The sequence below is a fragment of the Talpa occidentalis genome, unplaced genomic scaffold (assembly GCF_014898055.3).
Source record: "Talpa occidentalis isolate TD23 unplaced genomic scaffold, MPIMG_talOcc4v2.1 talOcc4.11, whole genome shotgun sequence".
Classification (NCBI taxonomy): Eukaryota; Metazoa; Chordata; class Mammalia; order Eulipotyphla; family Talpidae; genus Talpa; species Talpa occidentalis.
The window spans coordinates 71,814,138-71,840,730 of record NW_023601104.1 but is presented as its reverse complement, the minus strand read 5'-3'; the positions used below and the strand labels follow the sequence as shown (position 1 = coordinate 71,840,730).

Here is a 26,593-nt window from a genome sequence, read left to right as displayed (position 1 = left end):
GTGAAGTTTTATTTTCAAATGTGCTATAAAGGAAAAATGAATTTGGAAACAGACTACTTCTTCAATATTCCCACTAGAACACTGGTTGAATGCCTTGCTTCAATGCCCTGAATAGAAATACAGGAGCCAAAGAATTAAATAAATACTAAAGCAAGCTCTTAAGTGTAGAGAAATGAGTTTTTCAAGCGCTTCCTGGAATTCTTTAATAGTCTATTGAGCTTTTCATGAAATGTGAATACTTTCAAAAGTTTAATGACAAATGTAAGTCCTATGTAAATGATTAAGTCAAAGTAGTTTACTTCAAATAAAGAGACTTAATTACAGAAATTGAATGTAGTGGATTACTTAGGCAAAGATGTTTGAGAACACAGCTTTCTCATGACCATATCCAGTGTATCTTTAATCTTCATGTCGTTTCTTTCAACCAGGGAAGAATTTCTTCCAGATTGTTGCAAGTTTTCTTCTGGGTCATAGGGAATAAGGGTATGGGGGTTGAACAAACATCGAGGCTCCCCCAAGATGCCAACTCTGTGAAAAGAATTATTGGTATAGCTAAAGCAGTGGGGCCAGTCTAAGGTGTGTGGTTGTGGTTGTGATTGTGCCATGTAAATACTCAATATTAAAGCTAAGACACACACACATAGACACACGCACACTGTCTTTTTTTTTTTTTTTTTTTTTTTTAAGTTTTCCTGAACCACCAGTGTGGTCTTAAATATGGGTCCAAAAACTCTGTCCATGGCAAAATTTTGTGCTGGCCCTCCCCACATTTCCCAAAGATGATTTTTCTATTGGAAAAACCTCAGCCTTAACCTCCTACTTCAAATGAGAACTACTTGAAGTCTAGAGTAACTTTCCAGCAATTTTTTCTAGTCTGTACCAGCACGCCCAGTGCTGCTCTGGAAAGGAAGCAAGTGGAGATGACTAGGATATGGGTTAGAAATTGGTGCGTTTATTTTTGTTCCACTTTCCAGCAAAGTTCCTGGTGCCTGGGTACCCCACCCCCATCCTCTCCCCCATCCCACCCTACCCTCCACAGTGGAAGCAACACTCCCCTTCTCTCTGAGCTACTTACATTGGCATGGGCACAAAGTCCAGCTCATCCTGATTTTTGTGTATCTCGTCTGACAGTTTGATGCCTACTTGATAGCACTTTTTCTCAAAGACATTCTGAGCTTTTTCTCTGAAAGATGGCAGCAAAGTGGACATGACTGGAGAGCGCATATTAATGGCTTTTTTAATCGCTGGGCGTTTTGCCATCATTCTCCTGTGGAGGGGGTGATAGGCAACATTCAGGGCATATCATCCTGTTTTCTATGTCCTTGAGCTTAGAAAAGTCAAAAGATCAGACCTGAATTGTGCAAAAGTCATGCGCTTCTTTGCTCCTCCTGATTCTTCCTCTTCTCGCTTCCTTCGAGGAATGTTGAACAAATTGGTACGAAAGAGCCTCCCAATTTCTTCCTCAATCTCTATGAAGTGTTGGCGCCGGAAGACAATCCAAGCTACGTATGTACAGAAAGTATAGAAGGACTACAACAGATACAACAGAAAACAGACAAGAATCACAACCCATACAGATGACACGGAAAGTTGCTCAGTGTCTATATACATAAACCCAGAGGCCTTATTTCTCAAATGCCTGAGAATTATACATGTGCTCACCTTTGCAGGAGGAAAATCAGACCTAATATTTACCTAACTATCATTCTTTTTAGAAAGGATAGTCAGGCCTCTCTGGTGGCACAGGGGTTAAGATGCAACCTATGAAGCTAGCTTGAGTTCGATTCCCAGCCAGGGAGCTACCCATATGGTGCAGCAGACCTCTCCTGTCTCGCCCACTGCTCCCCTCAGCAGTGTACTTCGGTCCATCTGCCTGTTCTGTTCCCCACTCTGTCTCTGGTGAATCCTCTCAACCCCCACACCTCTGGCCTATACCCCAGTTCTTGTATGCATAAATAATCTTTTTTTTAAAAAAGGCAGGAAGGGAGGGAGGGAGGGAGAAAGGGATATTTACTAAAATCAAGTGGCGAGTGGTAATACTGCTATACTTCTTTTACATCAAAGAGAAAAGCTCCAAACATAAGTGACTCACCTCAAAGAATTTCCAGTCTTTTTGGGTATCTGATATTTTCTCCCTGTAATATAATAAAATCTATGGATTGAAAGTGAAGTTCAATTTTTCACTGATATAGGTAAGTCCTGAACTCAAAAGGCCCCTCTGCTGGGTCATTACCTATAGTATAGCCCCAAGACAATTTAGGCACATAAACAGTACCAAAAGGCATTTATAATATATTTTTCTTGAATATCCTAGGTTATCAGGATCAAATTCTTATGGTGTTTGGTGAAAAAATAATCAATATAGATTCAGGATAAACAAGCCAGTGAGTGAGGAAATGTATCATTTCAAATGCCTCTGATAGTATGAATGTTTGGGAAGTGAGGGGAATGGAAAGGTGGCAAAGTGGAGAAGTATGGTGTTAGTAGATACGGAAGTAAAGAAGTAGAGGTAAGTCTAAAATGGAGAAAAAGAAAAATACCTTAAGCAATGGTTATGGCCACTGGGTACAAAAAGAAACAGAAACAAAATGGACAAAAAAAACAATAGGCTGGGGACAGCCATGTGCTCTTCCTTCTGCACAAGACATGCACACCGTGCCTTGTCACTTAAAGGCAAGTGCTGGCCCAGGAGACCTCCTGACACAAAGTCAGTGTGAAGGACACTGTACAGGCAGGGGCACGCTCAATGAGCTGAGCCTCCCTCCCTGACACAGGCTATTCTTATTCTGATTCCCCACCTTTGGAAAGCAGGTGTGGTCTGGGAAGGACTGGAGAGTTGACTGGGCTTATCGTCACTAGATCAGTCATGGAGGCCGAGACCTGACCCAGGGCACACCAACGTTGATCTTGGTTTGAGTTCTGCCTTCCTTAAAGGAACTGACTGCTAGGATTGGCCCAGTGGCAGGCTCTTCAGAACTGTCCTGAACACCCATGTTTGGGGAAGATGACCTAAACCCTCAGGACCTCCCACCTTCTCATGGGGACTCTAGAATCTCTATGGGCCCAAACTAGCCCTTTATTTGGGGGAAACACTGAACAGATGGGTCAACTCTTACTGGGGCAAGTCCCTTCTCTCCTAGATTCTTCGTTTATACACTGGTTGTCTTGTGTGCAAGTCTTCAACAAAGAATTAAGGCAATAGCACAGATCTTTCTCAATTTACAACTAGGTTACCTCCCAACAAATTCCTTGTACGTTGAAAATATCACAAGTCAAAAATGCATTTAGGGTCTCCGTGGTGGCCAAGGGGTTAAGTCTCAGTACTATCACCACGATGGCCTGAGTGCAATCCCCAGCCAAGGAGTTGACAAACAGATGGCACAGCAGACCTCTCCTATCTCGCCTGATGATCTCCTCAGCAGTGTATTTCAGTGAATCTGCCTGTTCTGTTCCCCACTCTGTCTCTGGTGAATCCTCTCACCCCTCCGCACCTCTGACCTATACCACAGCTGGGGAACCTGAAATTAAGACCAGAGTCCAAAGACATTTAATTAGGGGCAGAGTCTGTACTAAAACTCAGAACTTTCAGATCTCCATGTCTGTCCTCAAGTGTCCAGCATGATGGGGAAACAAGCTTCCTCTTTAGAATATTTCACAGATAAAAATATTGAACAACAGAACCTATGAGAAAGTTTTCAGGACAAGCCTCAATGACCTTTTTGTGGCACCTGAAGCCTCCACCTGACAGGAATGTTGATGTGGTATTTCCGTCCTTCTATGGTCCCCGCCAGCTGAAACTAGAGACTGTGCACACAGCCAAGCCAAAGCGAAAGCTAGCCACACTGTTTGGAAAACCAAGTCAGCTGACATTCTGGGAGCAGGTTTAGAGCAGCCCTTGAATTGACCACCCAAACCAGCACCATTTTGGCAAGGTTTTGAAATGAACAGTTTGCATAGGAAGCACATACTTTCTCTCCAGTTCTTTTCATTCTTTTTAAAAAACATTAGAAGAGAAGGTAGCATGAATTTCCTTCTCCCTCAAGTTGCCTTACAATTGGGCCTTCTTTCTTAAATCCTACAACAAACCCATGTATCCCACACTGCAGAAACAAGTATAGAACATAGTGGGTTGTTTCTCACCATTTTAACTCTGTATCTGAAATGGAAACTGAAATGAGTCCAGAAAATGGAGACAAAGAATGAGTACACTTAAGAAGCTCATAGCTGAAATCTTCAAATTCACTTCTGGCTGGTGAATTTTGAATCACTTTTCTTCCTTTCCTTTTTTTTTTAAATAATTTTTATATTAGCATATAATGCTATAAATTGATTATAAATTTAGAAATTTACTGAGTATAAGTAACAAATGCCAGCTACCAAATCCTCTACAAATTGAAACAAGGCTTAGGACAGCACAAGCCTATAGAAAAATAATGTAAGTCACACATGTAATTTTTACTTTTTCATTTTGTCTTAAATTTTTAATTTTTCTGTAAAAAAAATCAGATGAGATTAATTTAAATAACATGTTTATTGTAGCCAACCCCCCCAACAGTATTTCAATAATTTTTAAATTATTGAGATCTTTTATTCATTTTAACTTCTTTATACAATATATTTTATACTAACAACATGGACCAGCCACAAGGGAGAAGTGTCAACCATGCTGGTCCACAAAGACACTGCACTTTCTGTCTTTGAGGGGAGAGAGGCAGAAAGCCAACCTGGGGGTAAATCTAGAGACTTCCAGTAGCCTGTTATAATTATTTTTTTTCTTCTTGCTTCATTTAGACTCCTAGCTCCAAACCAAAATGAGGAAAGTATAGCATATTTTTTGTTATTCCAGAAGGGATGTGAGGCTTAGGAACAGGCCCCATAGGGTTCTGGACTGGAAAGGAAAAAAAACTGTATTTCTACTTCCCCCTGCCTCTTTAGGTGAAATCAGTGTAAATACAGAGGAAGGCCTGCTCTGAGCAAGGAAATTTCAAAGGAATGTCTCTAGTAGGAGGGGAAAGAGACCATTAGGGTATGAGGCTTAAGGATGATTTATACAGTTTTATTATAAAGCTCCAAAGAGACCCCTATCTCCCAACCTCATCCCCAGTGTCCACCTCTCTGTTATCAAGCTGCACTAGCAGCAGAGGAGGAGACTACAAATCCTAGGATAGAGGTAGGGGTGGGACCAGAATAGTCCACAACCAAAGAACAGATCTAATTCTACGGCATTTGCCATTAAGATGGTTTTCTTATCTATCCTGGAAAACAGAGAGCTTTTACTCGACATGTTTATCAAAATTTTGCCAAGGTTTTTGTAATATCAGAATTTCACAGATGCATTTAGAATAGAAAGGCATGTCCTCCTACTTCTCCAGAAACATGAAAGCACTAAATTAGCAACCCCCAAATTGCTGGTTCTATCGAAATCTTTAACTCCAAAGTTAAAGTATTCTAGTCCAATATTGAGTGTGAATATATTAGAGAGAAAAGTCAGAATATATACACGAAAACATTCTCATGACAATATTCGATTATTCATGTTCAGAGGAAGTGAAATATATTAAAATCAGTTAACCACTTATAATTGTTAAAAACAATGTCTAATCTTCTCCTAGATAAAAACAACCAGGGACCTCCCTGGTGGTGCAAGGGGTTAAGTCTCAGCGCAATGAAGTTATTGGCAGCCACTATAGCACAGGCTCAATCCCTGGCCAGGAAGGTGACCCACACGGTGCACCAGACCTCTCCTATCTTGCCCGCTGCTCCCCTCAGCAATGTATTTCAGTCAACCCACCTGTTCTGCTCTCCAACTCTGTGTCTGGTGAATCCTCTCACCACCACCCCCACCTCTGGCCTACATACCAGTTCTTGGATGCATAAATAAAACTTAAAAAAACAAACAGGAGAACAACATAAACTCCATTCAAGGATATAATCCAAATACAAGGCCAATTTTTTAAAAAGATTTATTTATACATGTAAGAACTGGGGTACAGGCCAGAATTGTGGGAGGTGAGAGGATTCACCAGAGACAGAGTGGGGAACAGAACAAGCACTGACTGAAATACACTGCTGAGGGGAGCAGCAGGCTTGTCAGGAGAGGTCTGCTGCACCATGTGGGTAGCTCCCTGGAAAGGGGTTGAATTCTTGCTGCAGTGAGCTTCACAGGTTGCGTCTTAACCCCTTGCGCCACCAGGGAGGCCCACCCCATGGCCAATTTTACTAGCAAAAACATGCTACAATCTGTTTTCTTCTATATCATTTATTCAGCTGTATGGAATTTATTATCTGAATGGTGATGGCAAGTGCTAAACTGATTTTTCTTCGAATTACTAGATAACCAGGTGATGTTGCACATAACGATAAAAAGATCACCATCTCCTTGAAATGAGCTACAACTCAACAGAGTTGTAATTGCTTACTTTCAAACACAGTGGGTGTTGGCAAGGATGTGGGAAAAAAAGGAGCCCTCATACATTGTTGGTGGGAATACAGACTGGCCCAGCCCCTATGGAAAACAGTATGGAGTCTTTTCAAAATATTAAAAATAGATCTACCGTATGGTCCAGCAATTCCACTCCTAGGTATTCATCTGGTGAATACAACAACACTAATTTGAAGGCATATACGTACTCCTGTGCTCACTAAGACACACAAGAGATTTACTGGACAAACAGAGAAATCAGAGAGGGAGCTGGAGAAAGCAAGAGCTGACACACTGTGATGCAGGTGTGACTCCCGGGAAGGATTGGGTAGGAAGAGGCTCAGTCTGCAGGGCAGCTCTCAGAAAGTTTTGACAGGATCAAAGGGAAGTCCTCAAGTCAAAGTCATCCATCAGAGGGTCTCCTGCCGGGTGGGAATGGGCTTGCTTTCTGCCCCTTTCATGCTCAGAGATTGCCTGGAGACAGTACATGGGAAGCTTCGGCACAAAACTGGTGATGCGTTCAGAGAACAGTATCTGGGGCCAATGGTCAATGATGCCCCCTAGAGAAGCAGATCTGAGTGGCACATTTTCATGACTGCCACACTGGAAGACAGTGCTAAACTTATCAGCTCTAGAAAAGAACTGAACAGAGCAACATAAACTCTAAATAGCAGAACTGAATCAATGGCAGTAGAGATTCATTAAGAGAGCATTCCTGAGCCTCCCCGGTGGCGCAGCGCTTGAGCACTGGGTTGCGAAGCTGCCTGCAGCCTCTGCAGCGCCGTTTTGATCCCCAGCACCCAGGCGAGGGTCCCACATGGCGCGCAGACCTCTCCTGCCGCCCGCTGCTCCCCTCAGCAGTGTACTTCAGTCCTTCTGCCTGTTCTGATCCCTGCTCTGGTGAATTCTCTCACCCTCCCGCGCTTCTGACTGTACCCAGTGCTTGTATAAATAAATAAAAATAAATCTAAAAAAAAAAAAAAAAGTCTTTAAAATAAATAAATAAAATCTTAAAAAAAAAAGAGAGCATTCCTAAATCATGGTAAATCACAGACAGCATGCACATGGGAAGTAAATCAAGTATCTCTACCACTGTGGACAAGAGAGGTGGTGCAAGATTAGAGAAATGGCCAACAATGCCAAAATGTAACCAAAACACAAAGAAAATGAGCCTGAACTGAAAACATATTGATAGACATTTTAACTCCCATTTTAGAGAAACCTCATATTCATATGTTTTTAAGTTTTATAGACTAATGTAGATCCTTGCTGGTACAGACCAATGTAGGTCTTTATAAATAGGCAAATGAGAGAACATAGGCCTGCCTCTTACACCCTAATGGAAGAAAATCTATTTCAACTAAAATAGAAACTCTACTTCAACTAAAGAATGAAGTTATTAACTCAACAGTCTCTGTCCAACCTAATTTTTCCTTTTGTAGGTAGAAAGGAAAAGGTTTCAACAATCAGAAAAATAAAAAAAGAAAAAAATATTAATCACATCCCATTGTTGTAAAGTTCACTGTACTGAAGGGCAGAAATCTAAATGCATAAGAAAAACATTAAAATGCAGATAAAGCAAACCATTTAGTAAGGGTTACTGCTAAAGATTACAAAAATAAAGAAAAAATATCTTAGACCCATAGCTCAGCTAACATTGTAAATTTCAAATATTTTTTTTAAAACCCTATTTCTAAAAACTAAGAAAGGTAAATAGTTTAACCCAGTAATGAACAGAATGAACTCAGAAATGCAATAATGTGTATGACTATCAAACATCATCAGGGGCCTCCCTGGTGGCGCAAGGGGTTAAGCACAACACTATGAAGCTATCCGCAGCCTCTGCAGCACGAGTTCTATCCCCGGCCAGCCAGGGAGCTACCCACATGGCACAGCAGACCTCTCACCTGCTGCTCCCCTCTGCAGTATATTTCAGTCAGTCTGCCTGTTCTGTTCTCCACTCTGTCTCTGGTGAATCCTCTCACCACCACCACCCCCACACCTCTGGCCTGTACCCCAGTTCTTGTATGCATAAATAAATAAATCTTTTTAGAAAAAAAAAAGGTCAGGGAACACACCCCATGTCCCCTTCAACACTGGCCCAATGCTCAGTCTCCTGCCCAAGCAGCCAGTGGCTCTTGCCTGCCAGCAGGATTCCTGCTGGTTGAGAGCAAGATTCCTCTGAGCAGACACATCTTGGGATAGAGGTCATTTAAACTCAAGCAGTGGGTGGCTGTTAAAGTATCATCTTAGATTCTGGGATTCTTCATGTACATGTTTGACTCTCTCAATGGAGGCATAGTCTATGTTTGGGACAAAGTCTGACCTGAGCCCAATTATCCTGCATAACAAAAAAAGAAACACTTTCTCGCAGTTCCAAAAGTCAAATGTAAGGGTCTTAAGGAAGTGGCTATACAAACAACTGAAGCGCTAAAGAAACCGTAACTGCACACTTACTTCCCACAGCACATGTGATGCTTATCGGGCATTCCCAAGCCCAGAACAAGGATACAGTACTTCTGTGCCAAGTACTTCTGTGCTGCTTCTAACTTATTTAAAACCAGCTCCATCTCTTTTTTCTCTACAAGGCCCCTGAAAAGAAAAATGATAGCTTGGATTAATTTTGACAAATGCCCCTATTAATTCAGGAAAAGTCAAGGGTATAAACCATTGTAAAAGAAATACATGTGCGTCAACAAACCTCACCCATCCTTTCATGTATTTCATTTGAGTTGTGCCAGAGGGAGGCCCACAAAGTCTCTTGGCTCCCAATTGAATTGCAAATGAACTTTTGAGAAGACAACCTGTTCTATGGTTACAGCAGGTCTGAAGCCTATTATTAGAAGTTTTTGCAGTCCAATGTACTGCTATTGAAAAGTGAAATATAACTAGCTTTCCCCCCCTGCCTTTTAACTTTCAAAAAGATTTAAACCAAATGAAAAGCACTCAAAACAACAGGGACAAATGACTGCCCATTCTGACATGAACCACTTAGACTGATCCTTGAGGATCTGCTGTGAGAGAAGGGAGCTGGGGTAAGGATAATACATATATTTCAAAGCACAAAACATGACCACATGTAATGAGAAGACTTTGTGAGCCACTGAAATAAAGTGACTTTCTGGAATAAAGTGGGTTCCAACTTTAAATGCCCAAATATCATATAACCCAAACATAATCCCATGAGTGCCCCAGTGGCCTAAATTACCATTCCTGCCTCCTATTTCCTTCAGCTATCCCTACCCTCACCCTTCACTCCTGCTTTGCCAGAGCTGCCTATTGCTAGTGCTACTCTTGACCAAACAAAAACAGTCAAGAAATGCCTTGAAACTTTTAGGCTGATGGTTCTTGAATTTTAATATATGTAAGAACCACCTGTGGAGTACTTGCTAAAATGTGAATTCCAAAGTCAAGCCCTCCCCAAGATTCTGTACTGGGTAGAACCTGGCATTTTATTAGGCTCTGGGGAAATTTTTGATAGTAATTTCAAGTGTCATACAATTCATCATGAACTCTTATACAATAATCTCTCCTGGAAATTAATTTTTTTAAATCATCCAAAATTAGAGGGAAACATAGGGAATATCCAATGCAATTTTGCCTATTTGTCTATCAGAAAAACTGAAAATTCCCAAAATACATAAAATAGAGCGATAAGACTTAGTAATATAGGCTTTAGTAATACAACCAGGTACTGTGTAAGGACTTGACATTTATTAACCTAACAAGACTCCCTGTGGGATTTATTTAAGTCAGGCACCAAAGTCCCCTTAACCACATACTACCCTGACTCTTAATAGGTAGATCAGTAAGTCAATAACATACATTGGCTTAATAAGAAGCATGGTACCATTAAAAATGACAATTATGAAGACTGTAATAACTTGAAAAATATTTATGATGTGTAAAACTCCATACATGATTGCACATAGCTTTGTTCAGAAGCTATAAATCCTAATTATAAATGGATGATGTCAGGACAGAGAGCACTGTTGACTGGTAGGGGGTGGGCACACTGCATGGTGGTTTAGGCCTAGGCTGTGGAATCTGATGGACCCAGGCTCCAATCTCAGCTCTACTAATTACCTGGCATGTAATCTCCAGCCAGCTATTTAACCTCTCTGAGCCATAGCTTCTTCATCTGTAAAATGAGCATAAAGCAGCTTCTTCTGGAATTAGGGCTTTTAATCTAAAACCATGAAAGTGGGACCTCCCTAGTGGTGCAAGGGGTTAAGCACCGCACTATGAAGCAATCTGCAGCCTCTGAAGCACGAATTCAATCCCCAGCCCACCAGGGAGCAACCCACATGGCAAGGCAGACCTCTCCTGTCTCACACGCTGCTCCCCTCAGCAGTGTATTTCAGTCAGTCTGCCTGTTCTGTTCCCCACTCTGTCTCTGGTGAATCCTCTAACACCCCACATCTCTGGCCTGTACCCCAGCTCTTGTATGCATAAATAAATAAATCTTTAAAAAATAATAAAACCATCAAAGTGTCTCTTTGATATTCTTATACTTCTCTTTCTGCTCTCACACTTTGTATTTTCCTTCCAAGTGCCAAGTGCTAAGTTAACATGCATTGTCTCATTTCATCTGCACTGATAACTATGAAGTAGATACTATTGCTTATCCCCACAGCACGGCATTCGTTTGAATGAAATAAATTTTTTCCCCTTAAAGTTCTAATAACCCCTCCTTATCTGCAGGGGGTATGGTCCAAGACTCCTAGTGGATACCTGAAACCTTGACTAGTACCCAACCCTATACATATGTAATTTACTGTTTTTTACTATCCATTTATACCTATGATAAAGATTAATTTATAAATTAAGCACAATAAGAAATAAACAATAACAATTATAACAATATATTATAATAAAATTGACTTCTATAGGTCAATAAATATCTTACTGTACTAATTATTTTTGGACCTCAGCTGACCTTGAGTAACTGAAATCACAGAAAGCAAAACAGTGGAATAGGGGGACTACTATTTTTATGTCCAGATATCTCACTGCAATCTATATTTACTTCTACTATAATAAGTAAACCTCAAAATAAAAGTGTAAAAATGAAAAGTTAGCATAACTTTTTTGGACTCATACCAGAGAACCAATAACTTTAAGACTGGGACTGATTTTTATTTTTATTTTGTAACTTATTCCTTGGAAGAAAGTCAACCTTATACTATTGTATTCTAATAAATTTTAGTGCATTTTTTAAGTAACTAAGAAACTTTTTTTTCTGTTATCTAATTTCATAAATTAAGGAATAATACAAATCTGTTAGATTAGCAGATTTCCTCTCTCCAAATTGGGAGAGGAAAAAAACTCTACACAATCTAAGCTAATGTGCCCCCAAAGTCTAAGAAGTTTCTTTTCCGGAATAATGAGAACTCCTCAAACCTTCTGAGTCCATAGCTGGATTGAGCCCTGTGCTTGCTGCCATAGAAACACTTGATGATCTCTGGCTGCCCTGCTGTGAAATGCAGCCCTGAAGTGACACGGATGGTACATATTATGATGGCTTTCGCAGGGCAGCTGTATTTGAATTATTTATTTTGTCCTTTATAAAGCTGATGTCCAGATAAATTTATCTATCCATAAAATGTTTTTCAAATTGCTTGTTTGATTACAAGGATTTTGCATTTTAAAAACAAAAAGAAGAAAAAAAAAGCATTCTGCAGGAACAAGTGAGTGACGCCAGGCAGCATTCCTAAGAGCTAAGTCATTGGGTTGCTGCCACACGTACTGGAGAGGGCAGCCTGGGCAGTTGGAAACTTACATGGTTTTGGAAAGGTCACCATGCCTGAGAGGCATTGTTTTGTTCTGGACTCTGAGTTCCCAGTTTCTTGACCTGGGTGTACAGCTCTCAGTCACCTCTGCCTAAAGCAGTTGAATTTTTCATATGGAGCATAAGAACTCTTGTGTTTCTCTTCTATGATATGGAATAGCAGTTTGGTCATATCAGTTTTATTCTTAGTTTCTTTCATTGATTCTTATAAAGCCTTTTGCAAGAACTTTTTAAGCATCAAAAGCATAAAAACAGTACCTACATAGAAGCTGTCCAATATGGGAACCACAAAGCACACGTGTCTATTGAGCATTGACTGTGGTGAGTCTGAATTAAGATGTTTTGTGAGTGTAAAGAGGTACGAGATAGAAAAAAAAAAAAAAAAAACCACCACAGAGCCCAATGGAGTAGAATTGAGAGTCCAGAAATAAACCCACACCTTTAAGGACAGTAAAGCTATGAAAAAGAAGCCAGTTAATCTACAAAACCAGAGCAATTAGAACTTATACAATAAGTGGTATTGGAAAATCTGGAGAGCCACATGCAACACAAGACTGCTATCTCACTGTATATAGAAAAATCAACTCAAAATGGATAAAAGACATGGATGTGGGCCTCCCCGGTGGTGCAGTGGGTTGAGTGCAGAGCTGTGAAGCTGTCCACAGCCACTGCAGCATGGGTTCAATTCCTGGCTGGCCGGGGAGAGACCCATATGGTGCAGCAGACCTCTCCTGTCTCACCTGTTGTTCCCCTCAGCACTGCCTTCCGTCCGTCTGTTCTGCTCCCCGCTCAGTCTCTGGTGAATCCTCTTACCCTCCCGCACCTCTGGCCTGTACCCCAGCTATTGTATAAATAAACAAATCTTTAAAAAAAAAAAAGACTTGGATGTAAGGCCAAAAACTATAAAATACATACAAAAAAATATAGACAAAACATTACACCACACAGGCTTCAAGCATAGCTGCCCGTAGGGCTTTGTCTCCAGCAACAAGGAAAACAAAAGAAAATACAAACAATTGGGACTACATCAAACTAAAAAGCTTCCACACAGTGAAAGAAACTGTCACGAATAGGAGAAAACATTTGCACACCATACTTCTGACAAGGGGCTGACATCCAAGATCTATTTGAGACCCATATAGCTCAACTAAAAGAAAACAACCCAATTAAAGAATGGGCAGAATAGCTAAATAAGCACTTCTCCCAAGAAGTCATACAGATGACTAAGAGGCACATAAACAAATGTTCCATATCACTTATTGTCACAGAAATACAAGTAAAAACCACAATGAGATACTACTTCACACCTGTGAGATAAGCCCACATCAAAAAGACCAGAAACAAGAAGTGCTGGTGAGGATGTAGAGAAAAAAGAACCCACTTATACTGCTGGTGGGACTGTAAACTGCTCTGGCCGCTATGGAAAACAGTATGGAGGCTTCTCAAAATATTAAAAATAGATCTACCCTATGACCTGGAGATTCCACAACTAGGTGTCTACCCAAAGAACACAAAAACACTAATTTGAAGGGAAACATGCACCCCCATGTTCACTGCAACATGATTTACAATAGCCAAGCTTTGAGAACAACCTAAATCCCCAAAGACAGAGGAGTGGATCAAGAAGATGTGTATATACACACAATGGAATACCACTCAGCTATCAAAAAAGATAAACTCTTGCCATCTGCAGCAACATGCCATTTGCAGCTGGAGGGGATTTTGTTAAGCAAAATAAACCAGGAGGGGAAAGACAAATGACAGATGGTGTCACTTATATGTGGAATACACAGAAACCAAACAAAGAGCCAGATAAAGCCAAATAAGAACGAATTCTAGAAAGCTGATTATAGAGCTGACGCCACCATAACAGGGGTTAGGGAGCTCAATGGACTATGGTGGCACATTGTGGGTGTTTTGTTCATGGGCACAGCAACAATATCTAAAGGGACAGATTTTGTATACTTCTAAAATACAAACAATGTAAAGCAATGTTACCTCAAAAATAAATAGGTGATTAAAGGAATTTAAGAGAGAGAGAGAGATGAGATTCAAAGACTTACAATGAAGAAAAAAGCATTTCATCGATAACCCTCTGATTCCATGATGCAATGATAATATTTTTGAGTCATTGCATTAAATAAAATGTTATTAAAATTAATTGCACCTGTGTTTTAAAATATGGCTACTAGAAAAATTTAAATTACATATCTGGTTCTCATATTTCTATTGGGCAGTGATGGTCTAGTGATGGAATAGTTTAACAGAATACCCATTTATGGGCCTCCCCTGGTGGCGCAGCCGTTGAGTGCTGGGTTGCGAGGCTGCCCGCTGCCTCTGCAGCGCCAGTTCGATCCCCAGCTACCAGAGAGGGTCCCACAAAAAAAAAAAACAAAACCAGAATACCCATTTACATTTTTCAGTAAACTTTAAAAAAGAATGTACTCCTCATTACTCAGCATTCAAAAAAGAAAAACACATGCAATTTGCAGCAACATGGATGGAGCTAGAAAGGATCATGCTCAGCGAAATAAGCCAGAATGAAAAAGAAAAATACTGGATGGTCTCACTCATAGCAGGAATCTAGAAAACTTAAATAAGAGACCAGGAAAAAGAATAACTATAAGAAAGTAAAAATCAAAATCAACAAACAACTATGAACCAAAGATACTTAATGGGGTGTGGGGGGTGGGGAAAGGAGGGATTGGGGTCAAAATAAGGGGGTTGCAATTGTATGGGGAATATGAAAATAAAATTAAAATTAGAAAAAAAAAAACATTCCTCCCGTAGAATGTTTTGGTATACACCAAAAATTTGAAACACTCCATTATTTTTTTTTCCTAGCGATAGTTAATTTTAATATTGGCAGTGATAAGACTTTAAGTGTCACCACAATATTCCACTTACACCATATAGCTTTGGGGTTTCCTTTCCAGTGAGTTTTTTTCCAGGTAATAAGATAAGTAGTATAATAATGCCATGAGGAAGTTGTCAAGACACTTATTCCTATGGAGAGATTAAAAAAAAAAAAGAAATTAACGCTAACATTTCAAACATAAAGCTTCTCATAAAAAAGTATATGGGGTCTCCCTGGTGGTGCAAGGGGCTATGTCTCAGCTCTATGAAGCTATCCACAGCCACTACAGCATGAGTTGGATCCTCAGCCAGGGAGGTGACCCACATGGGGCAGCAGACCTCTCCTGTCTCACCCGCTGCTCCCCTCAGCAATGTATTTCAGTTGATCCGCCTGTTCTGGTCCCCACTAAGTGTCTGGTGAATCCTCTCACCCCTGCCCCCACATCTCTGGCCTACACCCCAGCTCTTGTATGTATAAATAAGTAAATCTTTAAAAAATATATATGGATGACAAAATGGGGAGGGAGCACAAAAGACTATGAGTGGTTTGCTGGTAGTGTGGTAACAACACCTGAAAGGGGAGACCCTGTACTTCTAAAACATAAGCAAACCAACATTACCCCAAGAAAATAAAATAAATTTTAAAATGAATTTTAAAATACATGGGCACAAAAATGGTCCAACCACTATGGACAGCTGTGTGGAGATTTCCTGACCTACTAAACATAGCGCTTCCATATGATCCAGCAATTCTACTCCTAGGTATTTACCCAAAGGACACAGAAACATCAATTCCAAAGAGCACCTGCACCCCTATGTTTATAGCAGCACTATTTACAATAGCTAAGCTTTGGAAACAACCCAAATGCCCAAAAATAGATGACTGGATCAAGAAGATGTGGTACATATACACCATGGAATATTACTCAGCACTCAAAAAAGATAAACACATGCAATTTGCAGCAACATGGATGGAGCTAGAAGGGATCATGCTCAGCGAAATAAGCCAGAAAGAAAAAGAAAAATACCGGATGGTCTCACTCATAGCAGGAATCTAGAAAACTTAAATAAGGGACCAGGAAAAAGAATAACTATAAGAAAGAAAATATCAAAATCAACAACTATGAACCAGAGACACTCTATGGAGGTTGGGGGATGGGGAAAGGAGGGCTTGGGGTCAAAATAAGGGGGTTGTAATAGTATGGGTAATATAAAAATAAAATTTAAGTAATAAAAAATAACCAAAAAAATAAAAATAAAAATAAAATACATGGGCACAACATTAGAATAAGTTGAAATACAAGTTCTAGTATACCTGCCTATCACACAACTAAATATATCATTGAAAATCTATCTACCATACTGTTGAACATGTAAGAAATTTGAATTTGTAAAAATTTTTTGGAGGTTATACACTAAATTATTATATTCTTTCTTATCAGCTTTCAGTTTTAAAAAGTCTATTATACAAGTAATATTTTTCCATTATTTACAAAATGAACATAAGTGGGGCCTCCCTGGTGGCACAAGGGGTTAAGTGCAGCACTATGAAGCTATCCACAGCCACTGCAGCAAGAGTTCGATTCCTGGCTGGGGAGGTAACCCACATGGCACAGCAGACCACTTCTGACTTGCCCGCTGCTCCCCTCAGCAGTGTATTTCAGTAGATCTACCTGTTCTGCTCCCCACTCTGTCTCTGGTGAATCCTCTCACCCCCCCACACCTCTGGCCTGCACCCTAGTTCCTGTATGCATAAATAAATAAATCTTTTTTAAAAAATAAATAAAAAATGAATACAAGTATAAGTAAAAATCTCTCTCCTCTCACCCCGTTGTGACCATTTTATTCCCTAGAGTAGCCATTGTTAAGAGTTTGGTTTCCTAAAATTTCTAAAGCATAGGCAACCGCATATAAGGTCCTACTCTATGAACACACTACTGTCATCAGATTTGTCATCATTTACCAGATAGAATTATCTCGAAATAAAAGATAGAGGATCTAAATGTCTCAGAAGCATCACATACCTCATAAACGTTGTAAAAGAACAGATTCGCTGCATCTCAGTATCTTGCAGCAAAAGCAAAGCAACAACTGAAGGGAGAAAAGATGGGCCATTGAAAAAGAGTCAAAGAGCTGCATTAGTGGCTCACACTAGGTAACATAAGAATGAGGAAATGGTCACTTACACTTAGCATCGTGCAGTGTGACGTTGCCCTGCTGACCGCGTTTCTCTGAGGCTTTCAGTGACTTATCTTCTCTTGAAGTGTACCTTTTATCTGTCAATCTGTTTTGGAACATAACAATTGCTACTGGGGCTCTGAAAGGTTTTGGTTGAATTTAATCTATTCTGAGGTGTAGGAAGCTTTTACTACAACATGGTGAGCGCCTGCATGTCAGGCATGAGTTTCATTTCATGTAGGGCTGTTTCAGAATGCATTTTATTCAACATTATTATTTACTGGGCTAGGGGTAAGAGGAATGCATACTGCCTGACATAAAATGTAAACACCAATTCCAGCCAAAATAGGGCACTTAAAAAATCTATTTGTGTAGATGTAGCTGCCATTTTCAGATTTTAAAGTACTAAAAGCTGGAATTTTATTAACAGCCAAATTACTACAGGGATGCATTTACAGGGAAGATTAGAACTCCCACCATAATTGTGAAGTGGTGTGTGTTGCTTCTGTAATAGGCATTCACACGCCCCCCCCCCCCTTGGATAATGGGAAGGATAGTTTCTCACTTCTGTAAAGGTGTAAGCCATTCTGTGGAAGAGGTACTGGTGCTGGGAACTTACACTACCTCTCTGAAGCTGGACCATCAATTTCAGCAAAGTGAACTGCTTTGCCTTTCTTTCCTTTTTCCTTGGGCTCTATGGTAGGTGTAAAACTGTAAAAGAAATGAGAAGATTAGGGCCTCCCTGGTGGTGCAAGGGGTTGAGTGCAGCACTGTGAAGCTGTCCACAGCCACTTCAGCCCAAGTTCGATCCACGGCTGGCCAGGGAGCTACCCACATGGTACAGCAGACCTTTCCTGTCTCACCTGCTGCTCCCCTCAGCAGTGTATTTCAGCCAGTCTGACTGTTCTGTTCCCCACTCTGTCTCTGGTGAATCCTCTCACACACACACACACACACACACACCTCTGGCCTGTACACCAGTTCTTGTATGAATAAATAAATCTTTAAAAAGAACAAAAAAAGAAATGAGAAAATTAGGAACTTAACCTTTCCCAGGGAAAAACTAATCCTATCGTGACTGTAACCTATGTAATCTCAGTAGTAGTGTTGTAGAGCAACCCCGATACAAAACGGGGTGCCTGACTATGGGTCCTCACCCGCGTGCTTAAAAGGACTTATCAATGCTCTACTGCAGGCACACGCGAAAGGTTCATAAAAGGTTTATTTACAAGGGAAGGGGAAATGAGGAAATGTACAGCTCTGGGAGAAAAGTGGGAGACAAAGTTTTAAATGAGTCCTACCCAATCCGCCGATCAGGAATCCCAAAATGGCGCTCTCAGAGTTCGCCGCCAGCCAGGAGCGGTGAAGCCAGGAGGCGAGCGATCGCGAGCCAGAGAGAGAGCCCAAGGCCCACGTGTTTGGTTTTTTATATCCAACCTGGCTACCCAACTCCACCCTCAGGTCCCAGCCACCCTCCCTTGGTGGTGATGGGATTTGTCTTTCCCAGAGTCTTGATGGCTTTAGTCTGGAGTGGGGGTGGGGTCCACAAAGCCTGTATGGGATTAGCTCAGGACATCATTTCCCCCTAACAGTAGCATTTATGAAGAGAGGAGTCTGAAGAGAACTGGAGGCACAGCAGTACCTAATCCATGTATTTACATACGGGACAACCACCCAGAAAAAGATTAACATTTGAGACTTCACATTCTGTCTCTAGTGTGCTGCAGTCTCCAGAACACTAGCACACACAAAACACTCCCACCTGAAAAATGTTGCAGTAATTTCACAGCAAACAGAACACTTGTGCTCAGTTTGGAAAGATTTTCTGATTCAAGCACACCTGTCATGCACCAGGTGCTTTTAGGCACAATCTCATTTAAATCCCCACAGCAATTCCATGAGGAAAACATTGCTATTATTGCCATTCTTACATATGAGAAAAGCTGAAGCTCAGAAAGAGATAAAGCAACCTGATCAAGATCACTTAGCAAGTGCCAAGACAAGGTCAGGCCCAGGACCTCCAGCCAGAGTCATGTGCTCAACCCCGAGGCAATGCTGCCTCCTGAGCAGCCACCCCCTTTGTCACTGCTCAAGATTTATAACATCCCATTATCTCTTGCCCCACCTGCGCTCTCCCTAGCACCTGAGGTTGCTGACCCCTCCCCACCCCCATCTCCTTTGTCAGAAAACTTCTATTACCTTTAAGCCTATGTGTCTCAGGGTTTTTCTTCCCACCCTTCTAATCATGCTTCCCCTTTGGGTAGCCCCCTCTCTCTTGGCCTTTCTCTTCTTCCTGAGAACCATAAGAGGATACCTATCAAAAGCTTAAAATATGCACACTGATTAAGGGATTTATCAAACCAACTGTAATGAATGGAGATTACCTGGATCCTCATTGAAACAAATTTTAAAAATGTTAGACAACGGGAGACATCTGAGTACCAATTGAACATGTAATCATGTAATACTAAGAAATTGCTATTTACAGTTTTAGGCAAGTAAATTGAGTCATATTGTTTAAGAGAGAGCTTTCTTTTTTTTTAAAGATACTGATATATTTATAGATGAAATGGTATTATGTCTGGGATTTGTTTCCAAATAATAAAGGGGGAGAGTAGATGGAGGCATAGATGAAATGAAGTTGATCTGAATTTGGTAACTGTTGAATGTGTGTTATGGGTACGATGGGGTTTGTTACACCACTTCCCTAATTTCATATGTCTATGATTGAAATCTTCCAATATAAAAAGTTAATTTAAATTTTTTTAATAAATCTGTAAGAAAAAAAAGTAGCAACAAAATCAGACCTGCAAAGATTTTAGATACTGGAATTATCAGTCACAGGATATAAAATAAATGTAACCAGTATGCTGAACATAAAAAAAATAAATAAAAATAAGGAGGTCACTGTTAACATTGATGCATGTATGGTCTTTGGGGAACTCTGCTAGAATATCTTTCTACTTCATACCTTTATGTATTTGTTTTTAGTATATATGAACAACTTTGTAGTGAGGGAAAAAAATGGAAATCAGGAAACAGTAAGTTAAAAAATGTGTGTGTGTACATATAGAAGGAGATTTGGAAAGTTCCCTAATAAATGTTAAGGTATTAACAGTTACTCTTGCTCAGTGGGGATGCAAGTTCTTTTTGTTTGCTTGCTTTTGCTTAACGGTATTTTTAGATTTTTAAAGTAATGGATTTTTTTAAACTTATTTCATAAGTTTAAACTTATTTTATAAGTTTAAAAAGTAGGAATATTCCTAGAATTCTTTTTTTTTAAAGATTTATTTGTTTGTTTATTTATTTATACAAGCACTGGGTACAGTCAGAAACGCGGGAGGATGAGAGAATTCACCAGAGCCAGAGCGGGGAACAGAACAGTCAGAAGGACCAAAGTACACTGCTGAGGGGAGCAGCGGCGGCAGGAGAGGTCTGCGCGCCATGTGGGACCCTCCTCTGGTGGCCGGGGAGCAGCTGGGGATCGAACCGCCCTGCAGAGGCTGCGGGCAGCTTCGCAACCCAGCGCTCAACCGCTGCGCCACCGGGGAGGCCCTCTTCCCTCTTTTTTTTTTTTTTTTAAGATTTATTTATGCATATAAGAGCTGTGGTACAGGTCAGAGATGTGGAGTGTTAGAGGATTCACCAGAGACAGAGTGGGGAACAGAACAGGCAGACTGACTGAAATACACTGCTGAGGGGCGCAGCGGGTAGGCGAGACAGGACAGGTCTGCTGCGCCATGTGGGTCACCTCCCTGGCCAGGGATTGAACTAGTGCTGCAATGGTGGCAGATAGCTTCATAGTGTTGAAGCTTAACCCCTCCCTTGCACCACCAGGGGGGCCCAATATCCCTAGAATTCTGCCTCAACCATTTCACCTCCCACTCTAATGGCACACCAGCCTCTCTCATGAGGACCAAGTTTCAGTTGCTGAATTCTTGAGTCCATAGCCTCACAGGTAGTTACCTCCATATTCTGTACCTTTTGCCTCCTCCACAACCTGAGCCTTTCTTATGTCAAAGGATACTATCATCCTCCACTTAGTGGAAAGGACATTCCTGTCTCTTCCCTGCAACTTCCTACTGCATACAGGCCAGATTTACCTCTTCTGCCAGTCTCCATTTGAGTCCTACTCACCTCTCCTTTAGATCACCACATCTTGTCTCTCTAGTTTCAATCTCCTCCTTCAATGCTACTGGGGGAGGGGCACAGATGCAGTTCCTTCAAGTGTGCTGAGTAAGGCTTATGGGGAGATACTAAACAGAACTAGGTACCAGCACAGTGACTGAATTGGCTGTCCATCTCAGCAGGCCCCATGCTTGCCAGTCTCCTCTCACCCTTCTCTGCCTCTGGCTGGTTTCATCAGTAGAATTGGGAGGACATAAGTCTTCGCAGCATTGCCTCTGAAAAAAATAGCAAGTGGCAGCTCGCAGGTCCTCACTGACTTCAAACCTACATTTTAATTTGTTGGGATATGACTGGACATTAAAAGGGAATCAGTACCTCTAGTTCATCGAATCCAAGCACTAACTCTGTCCTGAAACATACAAACTTCTGCTTTCCTCTTCCTTAGCTTTGTCCCTTGCAGTTGGATGCCCAAGGTAGTCCAGCTTGGGCTGTCCCTAATCTATTCTTCCTTGGCATTCCTTTCCCCCATCTCTCCTCCCTGCCGCCAACCTGTGTACTCCACAAAGTCTGGGTTTTAGGTTGTGCTTCTTTTTCTTGTTTTCAACTTTTTAAATTGTAGTATAATTTACATGTAGTAATATATGGAAAGTAAATACACAGCTTGATGAATTCTTTACTATGTATGTAGCCACATAACCATATCCAGATCAATATATAGGCCATTTCTAGCATCTTAGAAGTTTCTCTTGTACCATTCCCCAGTCCCTCCTAGTTGATAACTCCCTGTTATTTCAAATTTTCATATAAATGGAATCATACAGTATTTACATTTCTGTGTCTGACCTTGATTGTTTAACATTATGTCATATAATCTCCAAATGTCGTGTAGTCATGTAGTTTCCATGAAATCATTCAAGGAGAAATCATTCAAGTAAATTTTAAAGAATAAAAAACCAAAAGAAACTTTAGTTTATGAATATGAACACTTGATGAATATGACAGGTAGTATGAAGCCAATATCTGTAAATTTATTAAAGAGGCTCATAGAAGGAAATAGTCTCACTTGGGTGAGTTATTATTAATACTGAAAATTAGTTTGAAAATATTACAAAGTCACTTCATTTACAAGACGGTCAATAAGGAAAAAGTATCACCCAATTTTTATCATAACAAGAGAAAATTAAGGTACCCTTTAAATAGACATGAGGATTAAGAAAAGAAAACCTTGGCAGTTAAAATTTATACCCACATTCTCTTGTAGTTTTAGCATGTATTTTGACACTTGTGATAATCTTGTCTATGCAATCCCAAAATTGTCTTACGGCGTTTCTCACTACCTATCTCACACTCGCTGAGTGTGATGTTTCAGAAGCTACTCAGCAGATTCTGTGAACAGAAATTGAAATCACTACTTTGGTGATTTCAGAATTACTGAAATAAAGATTCTATGAAATACAAATGTTTGATTTTGACTCTAATGTTTAGCCTTTAAAATATTTATGTTTGACATTAAATATGCCATTATAACTATAAATTACATCTGCTTTGGAACTTCTTTCCTAACCTCTAGCTCCATGTTTGTCTTAATAACCTCAAACACATCATCAGTTTCGTTCTTTTATTCTGTATGTGGGTGAAGGGCAATTCCAGCCACCCAGTCCCAGAAAACTGGGAGTCAGCCTGGACACCTATTTCTCCCTCTAACTTCACATCCAGGCACCCGTCTATCAATTCCATCTTGCCGATCTCATCTTTTAAGTATTTAATTCGCCACCTTCTCTTTTCCTTCTAACATGGACTAGTTCTGACTCGTACTGTTTCTTACCTATCTGCATAACTATCTGCAATCCTCCTAAAACTAGTCTTTAATTGGTTCCCAACCTCTAGTCATGGAACATGTTCCATGACTATATATTGCACCTTTGAATATATTGCACCTTTGAATATATTGAATATATTTTTTTGAATATATTGCACCTTTGAATATATTGCACCTTTGAATATATTGAATATATTGCACCTTTGAATATATTGCACCTTTGAATATATTGCACATTTGAATATATTGCACCTAGATATCGAACATGTTCTATAAACATTTGGTAAGTGCCTACTAAAGATGGTTCCAGGAACATGAAAATGAGTAAGACATGTTCCTGGAACCATCTTTAGAAGGCACTTACCAGTCTAGTCAAGGGAGACCTATACACAGCGGGAAGGGCTTTGACATGAGACAAATTTTGATTCAAAATGTCAGTTCTGTTGCTTACTGGCTGTATGACTGGTTCAATTGCTTATTTTCCCTGAGCCTTAGTTGTTCATCTACAAAATGGGGACCTTATGCTTACATTCCAAGGCTGTTGTAAGAATCAGAAAAATAAGCAAAAGGGGGCCTTCCTGGTGGTGCAAGGAGTTAAGCAGCAGCACTGTGAAGCTACCTGCAGCCACTGTAGCAGGAGTTTAATCTCCAGGCAGGGAGGTGACCCACATGGAGCAGCAGACCTCTCCTGTCTCACCCGCTGCTCCCCTCAGCAGTGTATTTCAGTCAATCTGCCTGTTCTGCTCCCCACTCTCTTTAGTGAATCCTCTCACCCCCGCCCCCCCCCCCACCTCTGGCCTTGTACCATAGTTCTTGTATGCATAAAATAAATAAATCTTTAAAAAAAAAAGAAGAAAAATAAGCAAATGAGGGAGCATAATAGTGCACAGCAACAGCAAGTAGTGGCTAGTATTATTGTATAGTTATACACATTTAATTGAGTAGTATGGAGAGTAATATTATTTTTTCTAATCCAATAATTTACCTTAGATTTTACCTGCTAAAATTTACCAACTACTAAGTGTAACATGATCCCATTAATGTAAGACCGTACTTCTATAACTCAGAGACAATTTTATAAAGTAGCTAAATGTATGGACTCTGGAGGAAAAACAAAACAAAACAGGAGTTCTAAGCCATTAGACCTAGATTAAAACCATTTTAGTCACATTTGAACTGCGATTTGGCTAAGTCACTTAAATTTTACTCAAATTGCTTAACTTTTTGACATCAATTTCCTCCTCTGCTAAACTGAATTAACATGAAACGCTTTCAAAGGTTTGGTAAACTGAATAGTGCAGTGTCTGGTACATTGGAACGAATAATAAATATTACCAGAAAGTGTTATCTGGATGCTATTCATCAAAGACATATACAAACAGTGGGATTTCAGTGGATATATATTTTTTATTCTTTGTATTCTCTGCATTGAGTTTTTCTACCCTAAGCAAATGTAATTTTTACAAAAGCCATAATAAAATTCTGTTAAAATTTACCTTCTGAATTCAAGAGTTTTGGTTTCATCTTTCCAGTACCATATCCCTAATCGCAATCCCAACTGCTGTAAAATGAAATGATTGCAGCAAAAATAATTAAAAGTTCAATTCACAATCCACATATCACAATATATTTTTAACAATAATTCCCACTAGTCGTACTTTATTCAATAAAGATTCAGTCTTAAAGCATCTCTTTTTATGAGAAGCCAGAATTTTTTGCTTTTCGACTGTTTTCAGGTGCAGTTTCAGTAGAAGGGAAGGAAAGAAAGAAACCACTTCGTCTGCACTAACTCAGGGTTCATCATAGTAATTTACCGATTTATTGGCCTCAGACCACAATAAACCCAAGCCAGGGCGACCTCAACTTTTTTAGAGCAGCCAGGCCCAGCACTGCCGCCGCCCTTCAGGGCAGTCAGCAGGAAACCAAGTTCCCCCCTTCGCCCCCGTGGCTGACACCCGGCCTCACAAGCCCACCCAGAAGGGGATCCCCCACAATACAACTATTTCCGTGGGATCCAAACACTTGGAGAAGGTGAAGTGATACTTTAATAGTTAAATATCTGCGTAGGAAGCCAGAATGCTGTAAGGACCCCTGGCCAAATACACCTCCAGAGTTTCTCCCCCCAGCTCCGCCGCCGCTCCGAGGACCCCCGCGCCAGGACGGAGGCGGGCCCCGGGGCCGGGGGGCGGGGGGCCGAGCTGCACTCACGTCGGCCGTGGGGTTGGGCTGCCGGTTCGCCCGCGTCTTCCTCGACGGATAAAGCTCTGGCACCCGATACATGGCCTCACCCTGCCGGCCTCATGGCGTCGCCGAGGCAACGCGGCCCAAGGCCGGGCGGGGGAGGGTACAGGCGGCGAGACGGGGAGCCCGACTCTTCCTCCGCCGCGGGTGGGGCGGGAGGGGGCGACCCGCCGGAGCGGGGGTGGTGGTGGGGGGTCGGGGGAGTGTCTGGATGCCCTCGCTGCCAAGTCCGCTCACTGACTTACCACCTTTACTGTGGATAAAGCTGCGGGGGCTTTATCTGTAGTAAAACTGCCCAGGAGTTAATCCAGACTCCAGGGCCTTCCAAGCGTGCTGTAAACCACTTTTTTGTTTTGTGATTGGGATTAACTTGAGTCAGTTCCATAGGGAAGACGAATGTGTACAAACTTCGACAGCTAGCCCTAGGTTGAGTTCAAATCCAGGTTGGGCCTTGGGGGTGTTGAGGGGGGAAGACGAGAAGTGTTAGCAGAGAAAGCTTGGCTCTACATAGGTCGTTGTGGAAATCAGGACAACACTGATCCTGCCTCTGAAAAATACTCAAATGGAGGTTATGAAGATTTTTAAGTAGTGGTATGTGTAAGGCATTACCTTTATTTAGTGTTGCTCAAAGCAAAGAACCCGCTTTCTGTAAATGGATATTCAATTGATTTTTTTACATTTATTTACACTTTTCGAATTTTGTGTTTTGTAACTCCTTTTTACAGCTGAGTTCACATGCAGATTCTGGTTGTTTTCCTTCTACCACTAATGTGAGCAATGATAAATGATACCTGATTGTGAATGCCTACATCATCTTTTTTTTTTTTAATTCCCACAGCTTGACAGTGAATGCTCAGTAAACAGTCATAGTATGTACCCATAAACTTTAAAATAATGGCATTAAAAATATGTGTGTAGAGAGCAAGCAATAGACATCCCACTGCTTCCACCTACCCCCATCCTCCCAGTCTCACTACTTGGTAATACAAAATCACAGGCTATCGTGACAAAAAATTGCAATCATCTAGATTCATGTTCTACTCACTTGACTCTATTGCTGATAGCTGTTCCATTTGGTGCAGTTATATGGAAACTGGCACTCTGTTGAGGCAGTGGTATCAAGGCTGACTTACTATGACTCACTTCAAGAGGACTAAGA

General features: G+C 40.8%; 1 protein-coding gene across 5 annotated transcripts; it reads right to left on the bottom strand.

Moving 5' to 3' along the window:
* Window positions 1-25,511, bottom strand: PPP1R36 (protein phosphatase 1 regulatory subunit 36). Of its 5 annotated transcripts, none has more exons than XM_037503497.2 (12): window positions 25,402-25,511; window positions 24,690-24,754; window positions 21,584-21,649; window positions 17,871-17,957; window positions 17,255-17,352; window positions 17,093-17,159; window positions 15,120-15,218; window positions 8,879-9,013; window positions 2,093-2,135; window positions 1,352-1,530; window positions 1,076-1,267; window positions 1-528 (listed from the first exon to the last, which is right to left on the bottom strand). In XM_037503497.2, exons 1-12 carry the CDS (start codon window positions 25,471-25,473, stop codon window positions 342-344), a joined length of 1,290 nt encoding a protein of 429 aa, XP_037359394.1. In that variant the 5' UTR covers window positions 25,474-25,511; the 3' UTR covers window positions 1-341. The 5 variants fall into 5 exon arrangements, with proteins under 5 accessions (XP_037359394.1, XP_037359396.1, XP_037359398.1 ...); XM_037503499.2 differs by having other exon boundaries at window positions 24,690-24,751; XM_037503501.2 differs by lacking the exon at window positions 8,879-9,013.
* Window positions 25,512-26,593: the final 1,082 nt, after the last annotated feature.